The sequence below is a fragment of the Phasianus colchicus genome, chromosome 1 (assembly GCF_987193195.1).
Source record: "Phasianus colchicus chromosome 1, bPhaCol1.hap1.1, whole genome shotgun sequence".
Lineage (NCBI taxonomy): Eukaryota > Metazoa > Chordata > Aves > Galliformes > Phasianidae > Phasianus > Phasianus colchicus.
The window spans coordinates 51,522,461-51,537,860 of NC_143436.1; the positions used below are offsets into that span (position 1 = coordinate 51,522,461).

At 48.5% G+C, this 15,400-nt stretch overlaps 3 protein-coding genes across 3 annotated transcripts; 1 reads left to right on the forward strand and 2 right to left on the reverse strand.

Moving 5' to 3' along the window:
* Positions 1 to 204: 204 nt before the first annotated feature.
* JOSD1 (Josephin domain containing 1) lies at positions 205 to 10,614 on the forward strand. Its single transcript, XM_031600184.2, has 5 exons — positions 205 to 622; positions 842 to 1,115; positions 5,345 to 5,473; positions 5,614 to 5,808; positions 8,107 to 10,614. Exons 2-5 carry the CDS (start codon positions 931 to 933, stop codon positions 8,204 to 8,206), a joined length of 609 nt encoding a protein of 202 aa, XP_031456044.1. The 5' UTR covers positions 205 to 622; positions 842 to 930; the 3' UTR covers positions 8,207 to 10,614.
* A 207-nt stretch (positions 10,615 to 10,821) lies between these two features.
* TOMM22 (translocase of outer mitochondrial membrane 22) lies at positions 10,822 to 12,670 on the reverse strand. Its single transcript, XM_031600185.2, has 4 exons — positions 12,510 to 12,670; positions 12,291 to 12,409; positions 11,993 to 12,110; positions 10,822 to 11,592 (listed from the first exon to the last, which is right to left on the reverse strand). Exons 1-4 carry the CDS (start codon positions 12,615 to 12,617, stop codon positions 11,518 to 11,520), a joined length of 420 nt encoding a protein of 139 aa, XP_031456045.1. The 5' UTR covers positions 12,618 to 12,670; the 3' UTR covers positions 10,822 to 11,517.
* Positions 12,671 to 13,008: 338 nt separating this feature from the next.
* On the reverse strand, positions 13,009 to 15,349 carry CBY1 (chibby 1, beta catenin antagonist). The gene is made up of 4 exons (XM_031600186.2): positions 15,047 to 15,349; positions 14,575 to 14,680; positions 14,359 to 14,474; positions 13,009 to 13,298 (listed from the first exon to the last, which is right to left on the reverse strand). Exons 1-4 carry the CDS (start codon positions 15,122 to 15,124, stop codon positions 13,218 to 13,220), a joined length of 381 nt encoding a protein of 126 aa, XP_031456046.1. The 5' UTR covers positions 15,125 to 15,349; the 3' UTR covers positions 13,009 to 13,217.
* Positions 15,350 to 15,400: the final 51 nt, after the last annotated feature.

The following is a 15,400-nucleotide window of genomic DNA, read 5'->3' on the forward strand; positions in this document are numbered from 1 at the left end:
GACAAGCGGCCCTACGACCCAATGGAACAGGAAGGCTTGAGCGATGGGGCGGGACCAAACACACGGCAGTTAGGCACGCGGGCGGGCACTCACTCAGACCGACCAATGAAAAAGAGGAACAGTTTCACGGACAGCTGTGTCGACCAATGAAACGCGCCGGGCGTCCGTGGGGCTCCTGACAGAAAACCCCCGGGCGCGTTAGAGAAGGAAGGGGGGGGGGGGCGCATGCGCCGCGCCGTCGGTGCGAGGAGGCCGTGGCCGGGCAGCGGGCGGAGCGGCGGTTCCTCGGGGCTCCGTGCGGGCCCTGCCCGCTCCTAACGGAGCTTTCCCTCGGGCGGAGGCGCGGGGCGGCCCGTCGGGCGCTGCGGAGCCCGGAGCTGTGTTTTATGGCCTAGGAGGAGGCGGAGGAGGAGGCGGCTTCCTTCCCCGAGCCGTTGGCATCCCGGAGCCCTGCCCGCAGCGATGGAGGAGGGCAGCTGAGGGACCCCGGCCCATCCCGTGTCCCGGGGCGGGCCCGCACCGTCAGCTCGGCCCCTCCCTGCGGCCTGCGCTGGGTACCGGAGATGGAAGAAAAGGAGCGGTGTGGCAGCATCCAGCTGGCACCTTGAGACCGACGGGATCCGTATCTTTTGCTTATCTCTCTGCTTTTGGTTTTGGTTTTTTTGTTGTCGGTGTTTTTTGGTTTTTTTTTTGGAGGGGGGGGCTGCGCGTGTGGCGTTTTATGGGGTATGGGAGAAAGGAGGTGGTTGTTAAAGCCAGCCGTCAGAGGCGATTACTGAATAAACTGAAGCACAAGAGGGGGGTTGGTGAGCTGGAAGCAGCCCTTGCCTATAAAATAAAGGGGCCGCGCGCTGCTGCTGTGACTCTGAGGAAGAGACCTCGGCCTGCTGAGTTTCTCACCTCCTGCCTCGCCATCCGCCCTGCGAGAAGATGAGTTGCGTGCCATGGAAAGGTGACAAGGCCAAATCGGAGTCCCCTGAGCCACCCCAGCTGCCACCGCTACATATTTACCACGAGAAGCAGCGCAGGGAGCTGTGTGCCCTCCATGCCCTCAACAATGTCTTCCAGGACAGCAACGCTTTCACTAGGGAAACCCTGCAGGAGATTTTCCAGAGGTACGGCATTCTGCACTGGCTGAAGCATTTGCTTCCTTTGGTGCTTAGAGAGATTTGCAGGTCTCATTTTTGGGGATGAATAGAAGTATTTGGAATATACTGCTGCTTTGAGTTAACGTGGCTCTTTTTTGCCTTGTTCCCTTCCTCTCTTATTTTTCCTTCTTTCCACAGAGAAATCCTCTCTTATTCTTGTTTCTCAGACTGTTCAGCCTGTCCGAGAGCTTTATTGCCTGTGCTGCTATGTAATTGCACTGCATCCACCTTAATGCATCTTCTGTTTTCTGCCCCTGACTCCTATCAGTGTGTTTTCTTCATGCAGTAAAAGATCTGGGGAGTGAAGGTGGCTGACAAAGGGATCATCGTGAGAGTTGACAGTGGTAGGACAAGAGGGAATGGTTTTTAAACTGAGACAGGAGAGGTTTAGGTTAGATATTAGGAGGAAGTTTTTCACACAGAGGGTTGTGGTGCATTGGAACAGGTTGCCCAAGGAGGTTGTGGATGCCCCATCCCTGGAGGCATTCCAGGCCAGGCTGGATGTGGCTCTGGGCAGCCTGGTCAGGTGGTTGGCGGCCCTGCACATAGTAGGGGGGTTGGAACTAGATGATCATTTTGGTCCTTTTCAACCCAGGCCACTCTATGATTCTATAAAAACATCTCAATTTAGTACTGTAGAACTTTGAAGATGCTGGACATTAAAGCTTTGTCAACTTATTCAAGCAGTTAAGTGAAGTTCTTCAAATATTGCAGCCTTTTTTACTTCCTTGCAGTGAGACCTTACTTACCGAACAGAATTTAATCTCAGTAGCTAGATCCATGTTTTCTGCAGTGTTGGCTGAACACTTCCTGGCAGCTTCACGTAATTAATAAAGGCATTCTTGAGTCTTACACGGGAAATTGTAATTGATGAATGTGCCCTGCAAATAACTCATTTGGCCAGATGTTTATTTCATGTTGTTTAACGCTTTGTGGAAATTGTCCTGAGGGTGCCTTTGAAAATTCTGATGACTTTAATTGATGAAGCTAAGGAATGGGGTAGTAAATGGAGTCTCCCTGTAGTATTCACTCTCTGTATCTAATCTTCACTGAGGTTATGGTTGAGTACTCATTACCAGTAGCTGACAGCACATTGTGTTAGTGAGGCATAGGGAATAGCTCTCCATGGCAGCAGTTAGGCTGGAGGTGCTGCTGGACAAAGTCCCCTGCCCTGCTGCTACCACCCTAAAAATCAGAAGATTTATTGAACTGGGGCTTGGCTTGTTATGTGTGTTCCTTCCTTTCTTTAGTGAACAAAATCTGGTAATAGGCAGCTGCAAATATCAGATTGAAGTGCTGTTTACAATGGTACTGTAAATAAAATGCCTATTCATGAAGAGGAGCTGATCAACAGCACTTTAACTTTGTCCAGTATAAAGGCTCTGTGGTTTTGTTCCAGAGTAGCAATTGTCAGAGCTGTAATCACTGATGGATTTCTACTGGCCTGAAGTAAACAGAGGCAGTTCCTGTGGTAGAAGTGGCGTGATGATCTAATTAGTTGGTTTTCACTGGGCTTGGTGAGAGAGAATTAGTGTGCAGCATGGAACTTCTCAGAAAGCATCGAGGTGTTCATCTGCTGAGTCCTCTTGCCCTAAAAGGAAGAATTTCTTAAATTCCAAACTGGTGTTGTCTCATGTTCGTATTCAGATGGAGGTATGCAGTCTGATCCAACCCCACAGCAGTAGTTGAAGCAATGTTTGGACAACGATCTCAAAAATATGGTTTGAATTTTAGGTGGTTCCGTGGAGCCAGGAGTTGGACTCTGTGATCCTTGTGGGTTCCTTCCAATTTGCAATGTTCTAAATGGATGAGCTATGAAGAATGCATAGCAATTGCCTCCTCCTTTGCCTCTCTGTGGAGTTACTACTTGTTTCTAACTCTTTGGCTTGACTTTAAGTAGCGTGGTCTTAGCCATGTTTTATACATCATTTTTCCACGTTTTTCCCATGTCTAGTCATACACTGAGTTCTACTGAATATGACAAAAGACTGATGAGTATTTTAATAAGCTACAGAAACGTTGCTAGGCATCATTATTATTATTTTTTTTTTTTAAGTTTAGTGTTGACATGATAATGAAATCACAAATGAGCTTAAGCTTTCTCTAGTTCTGACCGCCGCATCCCTTGAAAAATAATTGAAGTGTGTTTCTTAATCATTCATTTCCCTTTTGCTGCATCCCATGGCTCCAGGCCAGCGTAGCATGATTATCATCATCATCTCAAGTATATGCCAAAGCATGTCCCAAGCTCCCCTCTGGTTCTGTAGTCTGCCCTCTCTTCTTTCCTCTAATAGGAGGACCATCTTCTTGATGTTTCTCTGCCTTTTGTTTCAGGAAGTAAGATTGCTTGTTCCTGTTGTTGCATGGAGATGCCAACAAAACCACTTCACTTGAGTCTGTTTCTTGAGATCTGGTTAGAAAAGACAGCTTTGTGTTGGAGCTGATGAAGGCTTGTGACTTGGGAAGCTCTGAAGGATTGTTGCCTGTAGTTCTGTTCGACTTCATCAGTCTTGCCCAGATTAATCTCTAGATAAATCATGTTATTGTTCCTTGTTTAGTCCACAATCCTTCAGCAGATGATTGTGTACCATGTGTAAGTGTATGTGAGCAGAAGTACTACAAGGTGGCTTTTGATGAAGGCTTCCTGGTGGGTAACAGTTCTCTGAGTGTCACCTCTGTTTTTTATCTCATTTCTGGGCCTCTGTAAGTTATAGGAGAGAACAAAGATAAGTGCATTCTTTCAGCCTGCAAATAAACTAGTCTTTGGAAAACTGTGCCACAAGAGGGTGCTTGTGTAAACAAAAGGTCTCTTAACTGGGAGGGCTTTCCTAGCTTGCCAGCACTCATGAGAGATAATAGGTTGAAGCAATGTTCTTGAGGAATTATTGTAGCCCAGTGATCTTGCTTTATGGTGATGCTGGAAGGGTTGTGACGAGCTACAGTAGCATCTCTGATTTGTAAGATACCAGAGACTTGGAGACTGGGAGCTGATTTTCTGAAAATGTTCCTGCCTTGCTGAGAACTGCTCAGTGGCAGATATTAATAGATTTTTGTTACCACATTGTTTGAGGCTGTTCTGCTGCAGTTTGCTGCCCTGTAGGAGAACAGAACTGACCTGGAAGGTTACCTGTCTGTACCTTATCTAGCCTCACTTGGTCTGAAACATAACACTCAGCTGGTCAAGAGAGTATCAGGGGGTCAGAGCTGGCATGAAGGAAAGGCAGAGGAAACATGGATATCAGGTGCCACCAAACATCTGAACCTTGTGCCAACAGAGCTAGTGGAGTCCTTGCCAAGCAAAAGAGCAACCCATCGCAATAGAATAGAGCTAAGGCTTGGCTTTCTCCTGTTTGCCATTGCATGACCTTGTTCTTCTGGGCTCTCAGTTTCCCTCTGCACCCATCCTCCCAGCTGCTGACACCCATTTGTCCTCCTCACATTAACTCACTATCTCCTTGTTTTCTCTGCTTACAGTGTTTATCCTGAGAGGGGTGAGGGTTGCATATCTCCATCTCTTATGCCTTGCATTCATTTTCTGTATTTGTAGACAGTAAAGGCTATCTTACCTTGTTTGCATATTACATGATAGGCTCTGATTCTGGATTTTTGGATTTTACAGTCATGCAAGTGATGTCTAGGCAGGTTTTTTTTTTTTTTTAAGGTTAAAAGGTTGTTATTTTTTAACAGCAATGACAGTGCTTTAGAAACTTTCAAGCCCAAATACTTCCACAGCTTTATATATGAACATTCTTTTCATTTACCACAGGGGGAGAACAACCTTTAACTGCAGGCAGCCCACCCTGGGTCTCATCTGCTCTTAAAGACTGATGTTGACTTCAACACTTGAAGCTGTTGTAGCAGTTGTTCTAGATGGCAAACTGGCTTTTACTCCAATTCTGAACCAGGGGAAAATAATAAAAGTGGCATTCTGAAATACTAGTTCAATGTATGTGGAATGTTTGCAATTTTTCATGACAAAACTAGGATCCTTGGAGGTTTTGCTCATAAAAGTAATTGTTAATTATTGTTAATTATATTTAGCCTTCTCAGCCTCTTGGTTTAGGGGAGAAGAGGCAGATTGAAATAGTTCACTTTTAAGGAAGCAAATCTTCAGGAAACAGGCTTCAAGTTATACAGCAATTTTGGAATATGGGTTTGCCAAGCACTTCCTAGAGCACTTCTTGTTCTGTTTCCAGGCTGTCTCCCAACACCATGGTGACGCCACACAAGAAGAGCATGCTGGGGAATGGGAACTATGATGTGAACGTGATCATGGCAGCGCTTCAAACCAAAGGATATGAGGCAGTTTGGTGGGACAAGCGCAGGTATTGAGAAATTGTGTAATTCCAGACATGGCTGCCAACTGTAAAACTAAAAACAAAAACTAAAAACAAAAACAAGAAGCAGATGACATTCAAGTACCAGAATGTAATCTTGTTGCTGTTTGTTTTCTGTACCCTTTTAGGGATGTTAATGTCATTGCCCTGTCTAATGTGATGGGTTTCATCATGAATCTGCCCTCCAGCCTTTGCTGGGGTCCCTTGAAGCTCCCCCTCAAGCGGCAGCACTGGATCTGTGTCCGGGAGGTGGGAGGCACTTACTATAACCTCGACTCCAAACTCAAGATGCCTGAGTGGATTGGAGGTGAAAGTGAGCTCAGGTAAGTCCTCTCCACCCCTTTGTTATGTGTTTGTGGGTTTGTATTCAGGTATTTCCTGCTGGAAGGGGTGAATTTGTTCTTAACTACTTAGGAGTGGAAGCATTTATGGTTGAATTGCAGTACCAAATATTTGATGGTAATAAGTTTTGCTTACATTTATGTGGTGGTTCTTTGCTGATGGGAAGTTCAGCTCCACCACTCCTCTCTTTCACTACTCCTCAAAAGAACAGTGGGGAAAAAATAGGATAAGGACAAAGAGATCGCTCAAAGTTACCATTGTGGGCAAAGGAGACTCAGCATATGGGGATTAATATTATTCATTGTCTACTATTAACACAGTAGAGCAGTGAGAGCTAAAAGCAAACTAAAAACACCTCCCCCCTCTACCTCCAAAGGGGCTCAGGGGAGTGGGGGCTGCAGTCAGTCCATAGCACTTCATCTCTGCTGATCTGTAGTCACTCTGTTGTGTGAGTGTGGGGTCCCTCCTCCCTGCACGCCATCCTTCTCAATCTTATCCCACGTGGGCTTCCCATAGGTTGCAGCTCTCCGAGCACTGATCAAACATAGCAGCATACCAGAGGGCCCACCCTTCAGGAACTGCTCTGCATGATCCCTGTGGGAGGCAGCCTCTCTCAGCTCTCCTGGTCCAGGGCTTCTCCTGTGGGGGCTCTCCATGGGCTGAGCCTCCTTCAGGCCGCATCTACTGCTTCACTGTGGGCTCCTCCATGGCATGTGGAGATCTGCTCTCCATAGTGGGGACAGTGGAGGGGCAAGGGGACAGCCTGCTCCTCCATGGGCCTTTCCTGGGCTGTGGGAGCACCTCCTTCTGAATTGAATTTAGTGCCTGAAGGGCTGTCTTATCTTTTCATTTTTACTCCTCTCTCCCAGCCACTGTTGTGTAGCATTTTTTTCCTTTCTTAAATCTGTTCTCCCAGCATCGTTCATGCCTCAGCTCTGGTCAGCGCTGGGACCCTTCTGGAGCAGCTGAAGCAGGCTCTGATCTGACATGGGGCAGCTGTTGGGTGGCCTTTCCCCTACAAAAAAGCTTCTCTGCATAAGCCTGATGTCATTTATACCTTATTTGTGCAAAGCTAGGAAAATACTTTACCCTGCAGAGGTTTCTCAGAGCTCAGGAGAGCCTAATTTCATCTCTTACAGAGCTGGCTCTGTCACTAGCAATGAATGTAGAGGCCAAGTCTGACACTAGTGAGTGATGCCTGCAACTAAACGTGCTGTTCCTTACTGTCTCCTTGAATTTGAGACCATCAACATTCCTTTGCCTCTTCAGTACTGTGTGTTCCCAACAAAATCTCCTCAGATTAGGAGTGCAGCCCTATTCTTGACTGCTTGCCTATTTCAGTGTACGTTGCACATCTGGTTTGATTCCCCTCTTCTCTTCAGTCTTAATACAGATGGTTGGTGTAATTTGCTTTGACTGCAAAACCTAACCTGTCCTTAGTTGCCATTCTGCTGCCATTCTGTCCTGTTCTCACGTGTACAGATGGCATTGCTGTCTCAACTAGACTTGATTTAACTTAAGGGAGCAATATTTCCAGCACCTGTCATGTCATTCCAGACAAATTGGTTATAAGCCTTTTGTGAGCTTCCAGGGTAGAACAACACAGTACTGGATCTACTGTGCAGAACTAATTAGAGGGGCTTTTTTTGTTTCAGTCTTGGGTGTGCTGTTCTTCAGCAATAAATAAGGGCTTCCTACATGCTGAATTTTGGAAGTTGGGCAGAAAGATACGGGAGAAAACATTGATTTGACTTTAATGGCTATTGAATTGCTTCCAAGTTTGGTATGAGAAAAAGCATATGGACAAGAAAGGGGCTGCAGAGCCGTGTCAAATGACTGAGTGGTACTCTGCTGCTGTGACCTGTGGTGATGACATCCCAATGGCAGTGTTTTACTTTTTTTTTTTTTTTTTTGCTTGGTTTCTCCACAAATGTGCTGGATTTGTTGAAGTTACTTTCAGTTAAAGTGCAGTTATTGGTCTTGGACACCTGAAGAAAGTTTGTTTTTAATCACTATTTTTGCCACCTTGGAAAGTTGGGGTGTGACACTTATGTAGATCTCTCAACTGAAGTAATCATGTCTATCTGATTCTGCAATAGCTTGCTGGGTAGAGATGTGTTGAATGTAGAGCTTTTGTTCAGTTTTCTGTCAGGAAATAATGAGGTGAGAAGATGTTCCTCTCATTTCTTGTCATATTTGCATAAATAGCTATGTTTAGTTGTAGTAGATGACAAAGTTCTACATTCAGTTGTGCTTACTCCTGTTTCTCCTTACTGTAGGAAATTTTTGAAACACCAGCTAAGAGGAAAGAACTGTGAACTCCTGCTGGTGGTGCCAGAGGAGGTGGAAGCACATCAGAGCTGGAGAGCTGACGTGTGACTTGGATCAACTCTGTCCTCTCACTACAGCTCTTCCCCTTTCTGGAACTCATGATGTCCTGAAAGCTGGATAATGGGTGCCCCAACTCTTCTCTTCTGGAACTTCCTTTGTTAGGCTCTTTCCTTTCTTCCTTGGTGCAATAGGGCGGTGGCGTAGGACACTGGGGGTAGTGGGTGGGGGATACTGAAGGCAGAGTGGAGGAAACTGGAAGCCATTCATTGATAGAAAAGGTGAATGAGCTGCGTGCTCTTCAGCTAACTAGAAGGTGTTGCTCTCTCTAAAGCTGTGCTTCAAGGCTGGGTTTTCTGTAAGCCTCCGACCTTTCTTTCTCTGTGTTGCCCAAGGCTGCGTATTGTGGCGCTGCGTTCCTTTAGAGCTCACTGGGGAGGAGCAGGGGCCAAGCACGTTGTTGCTCCTTCACAAGCCTCTCCCTCCAAAACAAGTTGTCGTGAAGGCAATTGTGACTTGTAAGGGTCTCTCAGGACACACTCAAAATACTAGGAATGGTGTGGTGTTCAGCACGACCCTCTGCTTTGTAGGGATGGTTTGTGCCCAGAATTAGAGGGGAGGGGTAGTAAAAAAAGTCATCTTTCAGAAAATTCTTTGGGTAACTAGAGGATTCTTCCCCAGTATCTCCAAGGATTTACATGTGTGGCCAAGTAGTTGTTTGGCAATGTGTGGCTTGCTAAGGCAGTGCGAAAACAGCAGGCACAAGCTAATGGGGGAGTATCAGGTTTCTGAACTAGAGGCTGAAGTCTGCCTGGGTTTTGTGCTATGTTGGGTTTTAATTTTTTTTTTTTTTAATATCTGAAGCTATTTTGGTTTTCTGCATGAACACCCAGTAGTTTAGGAGCTGCTTGGAAAGAAAAATAAAATCTGAAAGGGTTTTAAGAGGAAATAATTCTCTTCCAGAAGTCTAGCTCACGATCACAAATACCATGCAGAATGTCCCAGAAGGAGTTTTCCTACAAGTGAGCTGGTCACAAAAGGAGAAAAAATATATGTAACAATAATTTGAGGAGGGGAAGTCTTATGATAGTCAACTTTTGCCTCTTTATAGTTATTAGCAGCCAATACGGGAGATGCAGAGGGTCCACCAGAATCATCAGGCATTACAGCGTGGGGCCTGGTGGTTGAATCAACTTCTCTTTTAGTGTTGGCTGACAAACATTCCATTAATGAGTGAATTGCTTTTTCCTCCCTCCTTTCCATGGGAGAAAAAAGTGATGAAACATGGAGACTCTAAGAGCGATCTTAGTCTGTTATTTCTCTTTCACTTAGGCCAGCTGTAGCTCAGTTGCTGCTTCCAAGCAGGAGGAAGCACTGAACTGAGGACATGGCTCCTTGCATTTAGCTCTTCCTGGCTGAACTGCCATTTGTTTCTCCCTTTACACATGTGGGGTCTCAGCTAAATGGTAACTGCTGAAAGGGATGCAGTTCATACGATTCTGCTGTGCCAGGTAGGGAAGTCTCGTTCTGGTGGTGTTGGGCCTTTCAGAAGGAGGGCTGTGGGCTGTAACTACCTTTTCTCAGTTGCTTGTCTCTTGAGAGCTCAGCAAAGCGTGAGCAGGTGTTTGAAGCCAAGCGAGAGACTGCTAACTCACACCTTGTTACCAAGACTGGAGGCAGCGTGACAACAGGATGAGCGTGGTGTTCACTGAGCCCCGGACATCCCACAAGCACCATTTTGCAGTCTTCTGAGCACAACCTTCAGAAGTTGAGGGCAGGTGGCTCTTACGTTTTAAATACCCAGCGTTTCTAGAACAAGTCCTGTTTCGTAACACATTCCAATGACCAATACCAGCTGGCGGAGTTTTTAAACACTTTACAAGCAGAATGCAAAGCCTGCAGGCATTCTGCTCATGACTTGAAGCCATTTCTTCGAGAGGAAGGGGGAGAAAAAAAATCTCTACAGCAACATTTTTCTATGCTGCGTAAAACTGCACTTTGGAGAAACCGTTTGCATGGAAACTGCAAGCCAATGGATCAGTGCACAATATGCAAAGATGTTTTAAAATATTTTGGGGCTACTTTCCTCTCCTTGTATGTCAGCACCTCTCCTGTGGGGGGAAAATAGTGTGATCCAGCTGCTCAGGTAAAGGGAAACTGAATGATCACACCCCTGGGGCAAGCAAGGCTGCTGGACAGAGGGTGGGCAGACCAGTCCAGTCCCACTGCCTGGGAGTGGGGAAAGCCCAAGTTTGTTTTCTTGCTTGTTTGGTTTTTGTTAGAGCCTTGTCTTGGGTTTGTTTACAGAGATGTATTTTGTTTAACCAAAAATGAAAAAAAAAAAAATGGGAAAAAAAACATTTCCATATAAATGTCTTATCACTTCTGTATGTTCAACTGAATTGTTCTGTAACAAAGTATGTAAAGGAAAAATAAACTTTTTTTCTTTGGTTATAAAACTGAATAATATTAAGAACCTTGAGCCTTGGTTCCTGGTGCTTGAGGTAGAATGGTGGACAGAAATTCTAGCACTTTTGTGAGAACTCCCTTAAATTACCCCCAGATGTTTGGAGTCCCCTCCCCAGGAGCAATGTGCGTGAACTGGAAGGGCAGATTGCTTAAACTTCAGTGGCACCAATGCTCCAGGAAAGAAGCATCCTCTTCAAGGAATATCTATTAAAACCACACTGCTCAGGTTGGATTTATTTAATATTCAATACAAAAAAATATGCAACCGATTCTGAAATTCTACTTTATGATGCAGAGGATCAGCACTAATGTGATTTTCATTAACCCCCTCTGCCACTCCCTTGGTACTCACACACGCACACACACAATGTTGCAGTGAAAGTATTTGCACACACATCTTCCCAGAGAATTTTTTTCCACAGGGTACAGATACCCTCAACCCTCCTTCTTTTTTTGCTTCATCTGCTGGGAGAGTTGCTTCTTGTTCTGTCACTGATGCTCTCAGGCTTTGAGTTAGCCAGAAAGGATTTGTGTTTGACTGTTGCTGTCTGAAGCCCAACTTGTGCCCCAAGGTGGTTTTTCTGGGAAGCAAGGAGTCCAGAACAGGAACTCCATGATTTCAAGTCTCTGTAACCGATTACAGCGTACTGATTGAACAAAAGAAAAGACTCGTGACTTCTACAGGGGAAGAATGCAGACAGGAGCCATCATCAGGTCCAGACAGGGGGCTTCCCCCCTCCCCCACAGTATGAACAGGTCAATGTCCCAAAATATAACCAAAAATAAAAACAGAACCAAAAAAATAAATGCCCTGACCCAACAAATCAACAGTTCAATATATCATAATCTCAAGGTCTTCCCACATGATACAAATCCAACGTGGCTGCAGCAAATTAGATTTTTCCGGGAAGTGGAGGCAGGGCTCCTGGCATGCCCCCAGACAGCCCTGTGTTGGGTCCTAAGAGAATCTGTAAGAGAGAGAGGTATTAGAAGATATTTGAGGATGCACCTCGCTACCCTGCATTAGGACTGGGAGAGCACAGCGAGGCAGCACCCACCCCTGGGATTACACATTTAGCCCTTTCCCTCTCCGCAACAACCACCAGGTTCAGAGCTTGACCTCTCCAAACCCAGACCCGTGGGGTTGGATGCAGCTGTGCAAGCCAAGAGGAAGCTGCCTCGTGCTACTCCCAGTGGAGAATGCAATCAAGAGTACGTTGTGGGATGAGTGAGCCCACAGCATCAAACACATCGCCTTTGCTTTTTGCTTCCAGAGCAGCAGCACCAGCTGATCACTGTGGGACTGCGCAGGCAGCCAGAGCCGCATCCAAACCGCAATGAGGGCGGGAGGTTGAGCTCCAGCCTCACCTGTCGCTGCTGCAGCTGCTGCTGTTGCTCCATCTGCAGCTTTTCGGTTTCAAACACGACGGGAAGAACTAAAATCATGAAGGAGGTGGTCCCAATCCACAGAGCTGCCCTAGAGAATCTGTGTGGAAGAAAACGCATTAGGAAGACGAATCTCGTGGCACGCTGCAGCAGCACTTGGATCCCTCCTCCGTTCCTTCTCCCCCTCCTCCAGCCTGAAGTCCGTCTGGAACCACCCGGCCTCCTCCCGGCCGCCGGGAAGCGGATCCCTCCGCAGCCCGCGGGCCTCGCCGCCCCTCACCTGTACATCTTCTGCGCTATCGCCAGCGACAGGTCGAAGGTGGCTCCTGCCGCCGAGCGCACGCTCTCAGGAAACATCTCTGTCAGCCCCCACAGCCGCTCGGCCAGCGTCTCGTCCAGCTGCGGGCGACAGCGCGGCGTCAGGCCTGCAGCGCCCGACGGGGTCACCCCGCTCGCACGGCCCTCCCGGCCATCCCGGCCCGCCCCGCCGCCGCGCTACCTCCTCGTCGTCGTCGTCGTCCTCCAGCTCGTCCTCCAACTCCTCGGCCTTGCTCGCGCCGCCCTTGGGCAGCAGCTCCTCCGGGGACAGGGACGCAGCAGCAGCCATCACCACCACCACCAGGGACGGAGCGGGCAGCGAGCCGGCGGAAGCGGAACTGCGGACGGAGCGGCCCCGGAAGAAAGGCGGGGCGCACGGCGCCCCCTGGCGGCCGGGAGGTGTCACTCCCCAAAATACGACGCGCCCTCAGATTTTGGTTCCAACGAACGTTTTAATGTGAGTTTTCACGTAAACGATGCCGAACGCTCGAAAACAAGCAAGGTCAGCGCCCCGCTCGCCAAAGGCCCTGCACAAAGCCCGGCTGTGAATCCAAGCATCTGCCGTGGCACAGATCTCTGCTTACAGGGAGCACGGTGCTGCCAGGTTGCTGTGAGGCACGTGTACCTGCGGCTAACAGCCACGAGTGCTAAAAAGTGGTAAAGTGCTCCGAGAACAAACGTGAGCGTTGGTTAACAGTGCACAATGTGACGTACTGGGATGCGGAAGCACCCTTACACAGTACCGATGCAATACTGCAAGTATCTTGTCCCGTGGAACTATCTATATGTGGTACCAATACAGCCTGGACACCCAAGCCAGTCTCTGCCTGCAGGAACAGGGAAAGTGTCCCATGACCTCCTCTCCCTTCTCCCTCAGCCACCGCTTCTGTCACTTCCTCCTCCGGATGTGACTCTTCAGCTCCTCCAGCTCCTTCTCCATCAGGTGGGACTCGGCGGTGGTCTCAGAGAGCTGCAAGGCACAGTGAGCAACAGTAATATGCACCTTCGAGCACCATCCTACCAGAAGCTTTTCTGATTACACTCTGTTTTGTGACACAATCTTTCCAGAGATGTCACCAAAATTTACAGTCGCATCCAGCTCCAATGTGAGAAAGCTTTTGCAATTTGGTGAGAGGGAAGCTGAGGCTTCACACTTCACCAAGACAGCCCAGAGAACCTGGAGGGCAGCTATACTTCCTGCTAAGTGCAGTGCTGCAGTCACAGAAGCAACTTTCCAGATTTTAAAACATAAAAGAACATAAAGAAGGAAAATGCTGACGGAACAGCTATTTCTTCAGGCTGAATAAAGGCCAAATCATTTAGTATACTCAGAATATACACATATTCTATTTCAGCAAAGAAACTCTACGGATTTTGAACGTGTAAAGCTGAATTTTGGTTAGTTTAGTGCTGGGGAATTCTGTCACCCATAGAATCACAGAATCACAGAATCAGAGGGGTTGGAAGGGGCCTCCAGAGATCATCGAGTCCAATCCCCTTGCCAAAGCAGGATCCCTACACCAGGTCCCACAAGTAGGCATCCAGGCGGGCCTTGAATATCTCCAGAGAAGGAGACTCCACAACCTCCCTGGGCAGCCTGTTCCAGTGCTCCGTCACCCTCATTGTAAAGAAGTTCTTGCACACATTTGTGCAGAACTTCCTATGCTCCAGTTTCTCCTCTTGTCCTGTCAAGGCTTACATACAGAACAGATATAAGAGTGCTTGTCAGGTCACGAGGAAGATCCTAGAGCTTTAATCTTCTGTGACCTGACACAGCACTTGCAGAGGCTCCTGTCCAACTCAGCACTTGCTAAGTGCTGAGCCAAGCTCTGCCCCTCATCTCGCAGAGGGAGCAGATGAAGTCAGATCTTTCTCCCATGTTCACTCCGGCACCAAATTTTTTCTTGCATAGTATGGTAAAGCAGGAATGGAGTGCACTCTCTGCAATAAGAACCACTTCCTTTGGTGCCCCCAACACCTTTCCCATCAGCATTTCCACCACTAAGGGCAGGTAGAAGTTCAGTACTCACCATGTCCAGCAGAATATCCACCTTCAAACGAAGGAGATTGTTTTCCTCTTCCAGCTGCTGGTTGCGTTTACGCAAGCGCTGCATTTCCCTGCGATCTCCCGTGAAGCTTCCTATTTCTGTAGGAAATAAAGAGACCACACGGAGGGCCGTCAGCCAACCGTGACCACTGGAGGCCAACCGTGACCACTGGAGGCCCGCCGTGCTGCACAGCACTACCTGCCACCCACTGGCCGTTCTCAAACTTGAGGCTCTGCCCAGTGAGGTTCATGGTGGGGGTGCCATACTCCAGGCCCAGCTCGACCTCGCGGGTGGATCTGTCCAGCTGCAGAGAGAAGGAACTTTTGAGGTTGGAAAAGACCTCTAAAGATCATCTAGTCAGCCATCAAGCCATCACCATTAAACAACTCAGTGTTCCTCAGTGCCACATCCACACGGTTCTGGAACACCTCCAGGGACGGTGACTGCACCACCTCCCCGGGCAGCCTGTGCCACTGCAGCACCGCTCTCTGGGAGAAGAAATCTTTCCTAACATCCAACCTGAACCTCCCCTGGCACAACTTAAGCCCATCACCCCTTGTCCTATCACTCGTTTCCAAGTTACTCACCACCACGCCCGCACTTTCTCCCACCCAAACACACCGGAGATGCCACCCAAGGACTGGGAGGAACCAGCAGCCCCAACGCTCACCAAGTGCAGGTTGGACAGCGAGGCGGCCTTCCGCGGCGGGGTCTTCTTAGGGCTGAAGGTGCTCCCGAAGAGGGGCATCGCTCCCTACCGCCACGTTCCTACCGCCGGGCCGCGTCCCAAGAACACAGTAGGGGCAGAGGCGCGGGCTCTTCGCCCTGCAACGAGTACCGCCCGAAGGGCCCGCGCTGGGGGCAGGCAGCGGGCACCGTTTGCGAGAGAAGAGCAGACGAGGAGCTCCCCGCTCCCCTCCCGCCGCAGCGCCCGGCTCAGCCCCGCCGCGCGGGGGAGGCGGCAGCCCGCTCCATCGGGATTCGCCTTCGCTCCGTGGGGGCAGCACCGCTCCGCCGAGCGGCG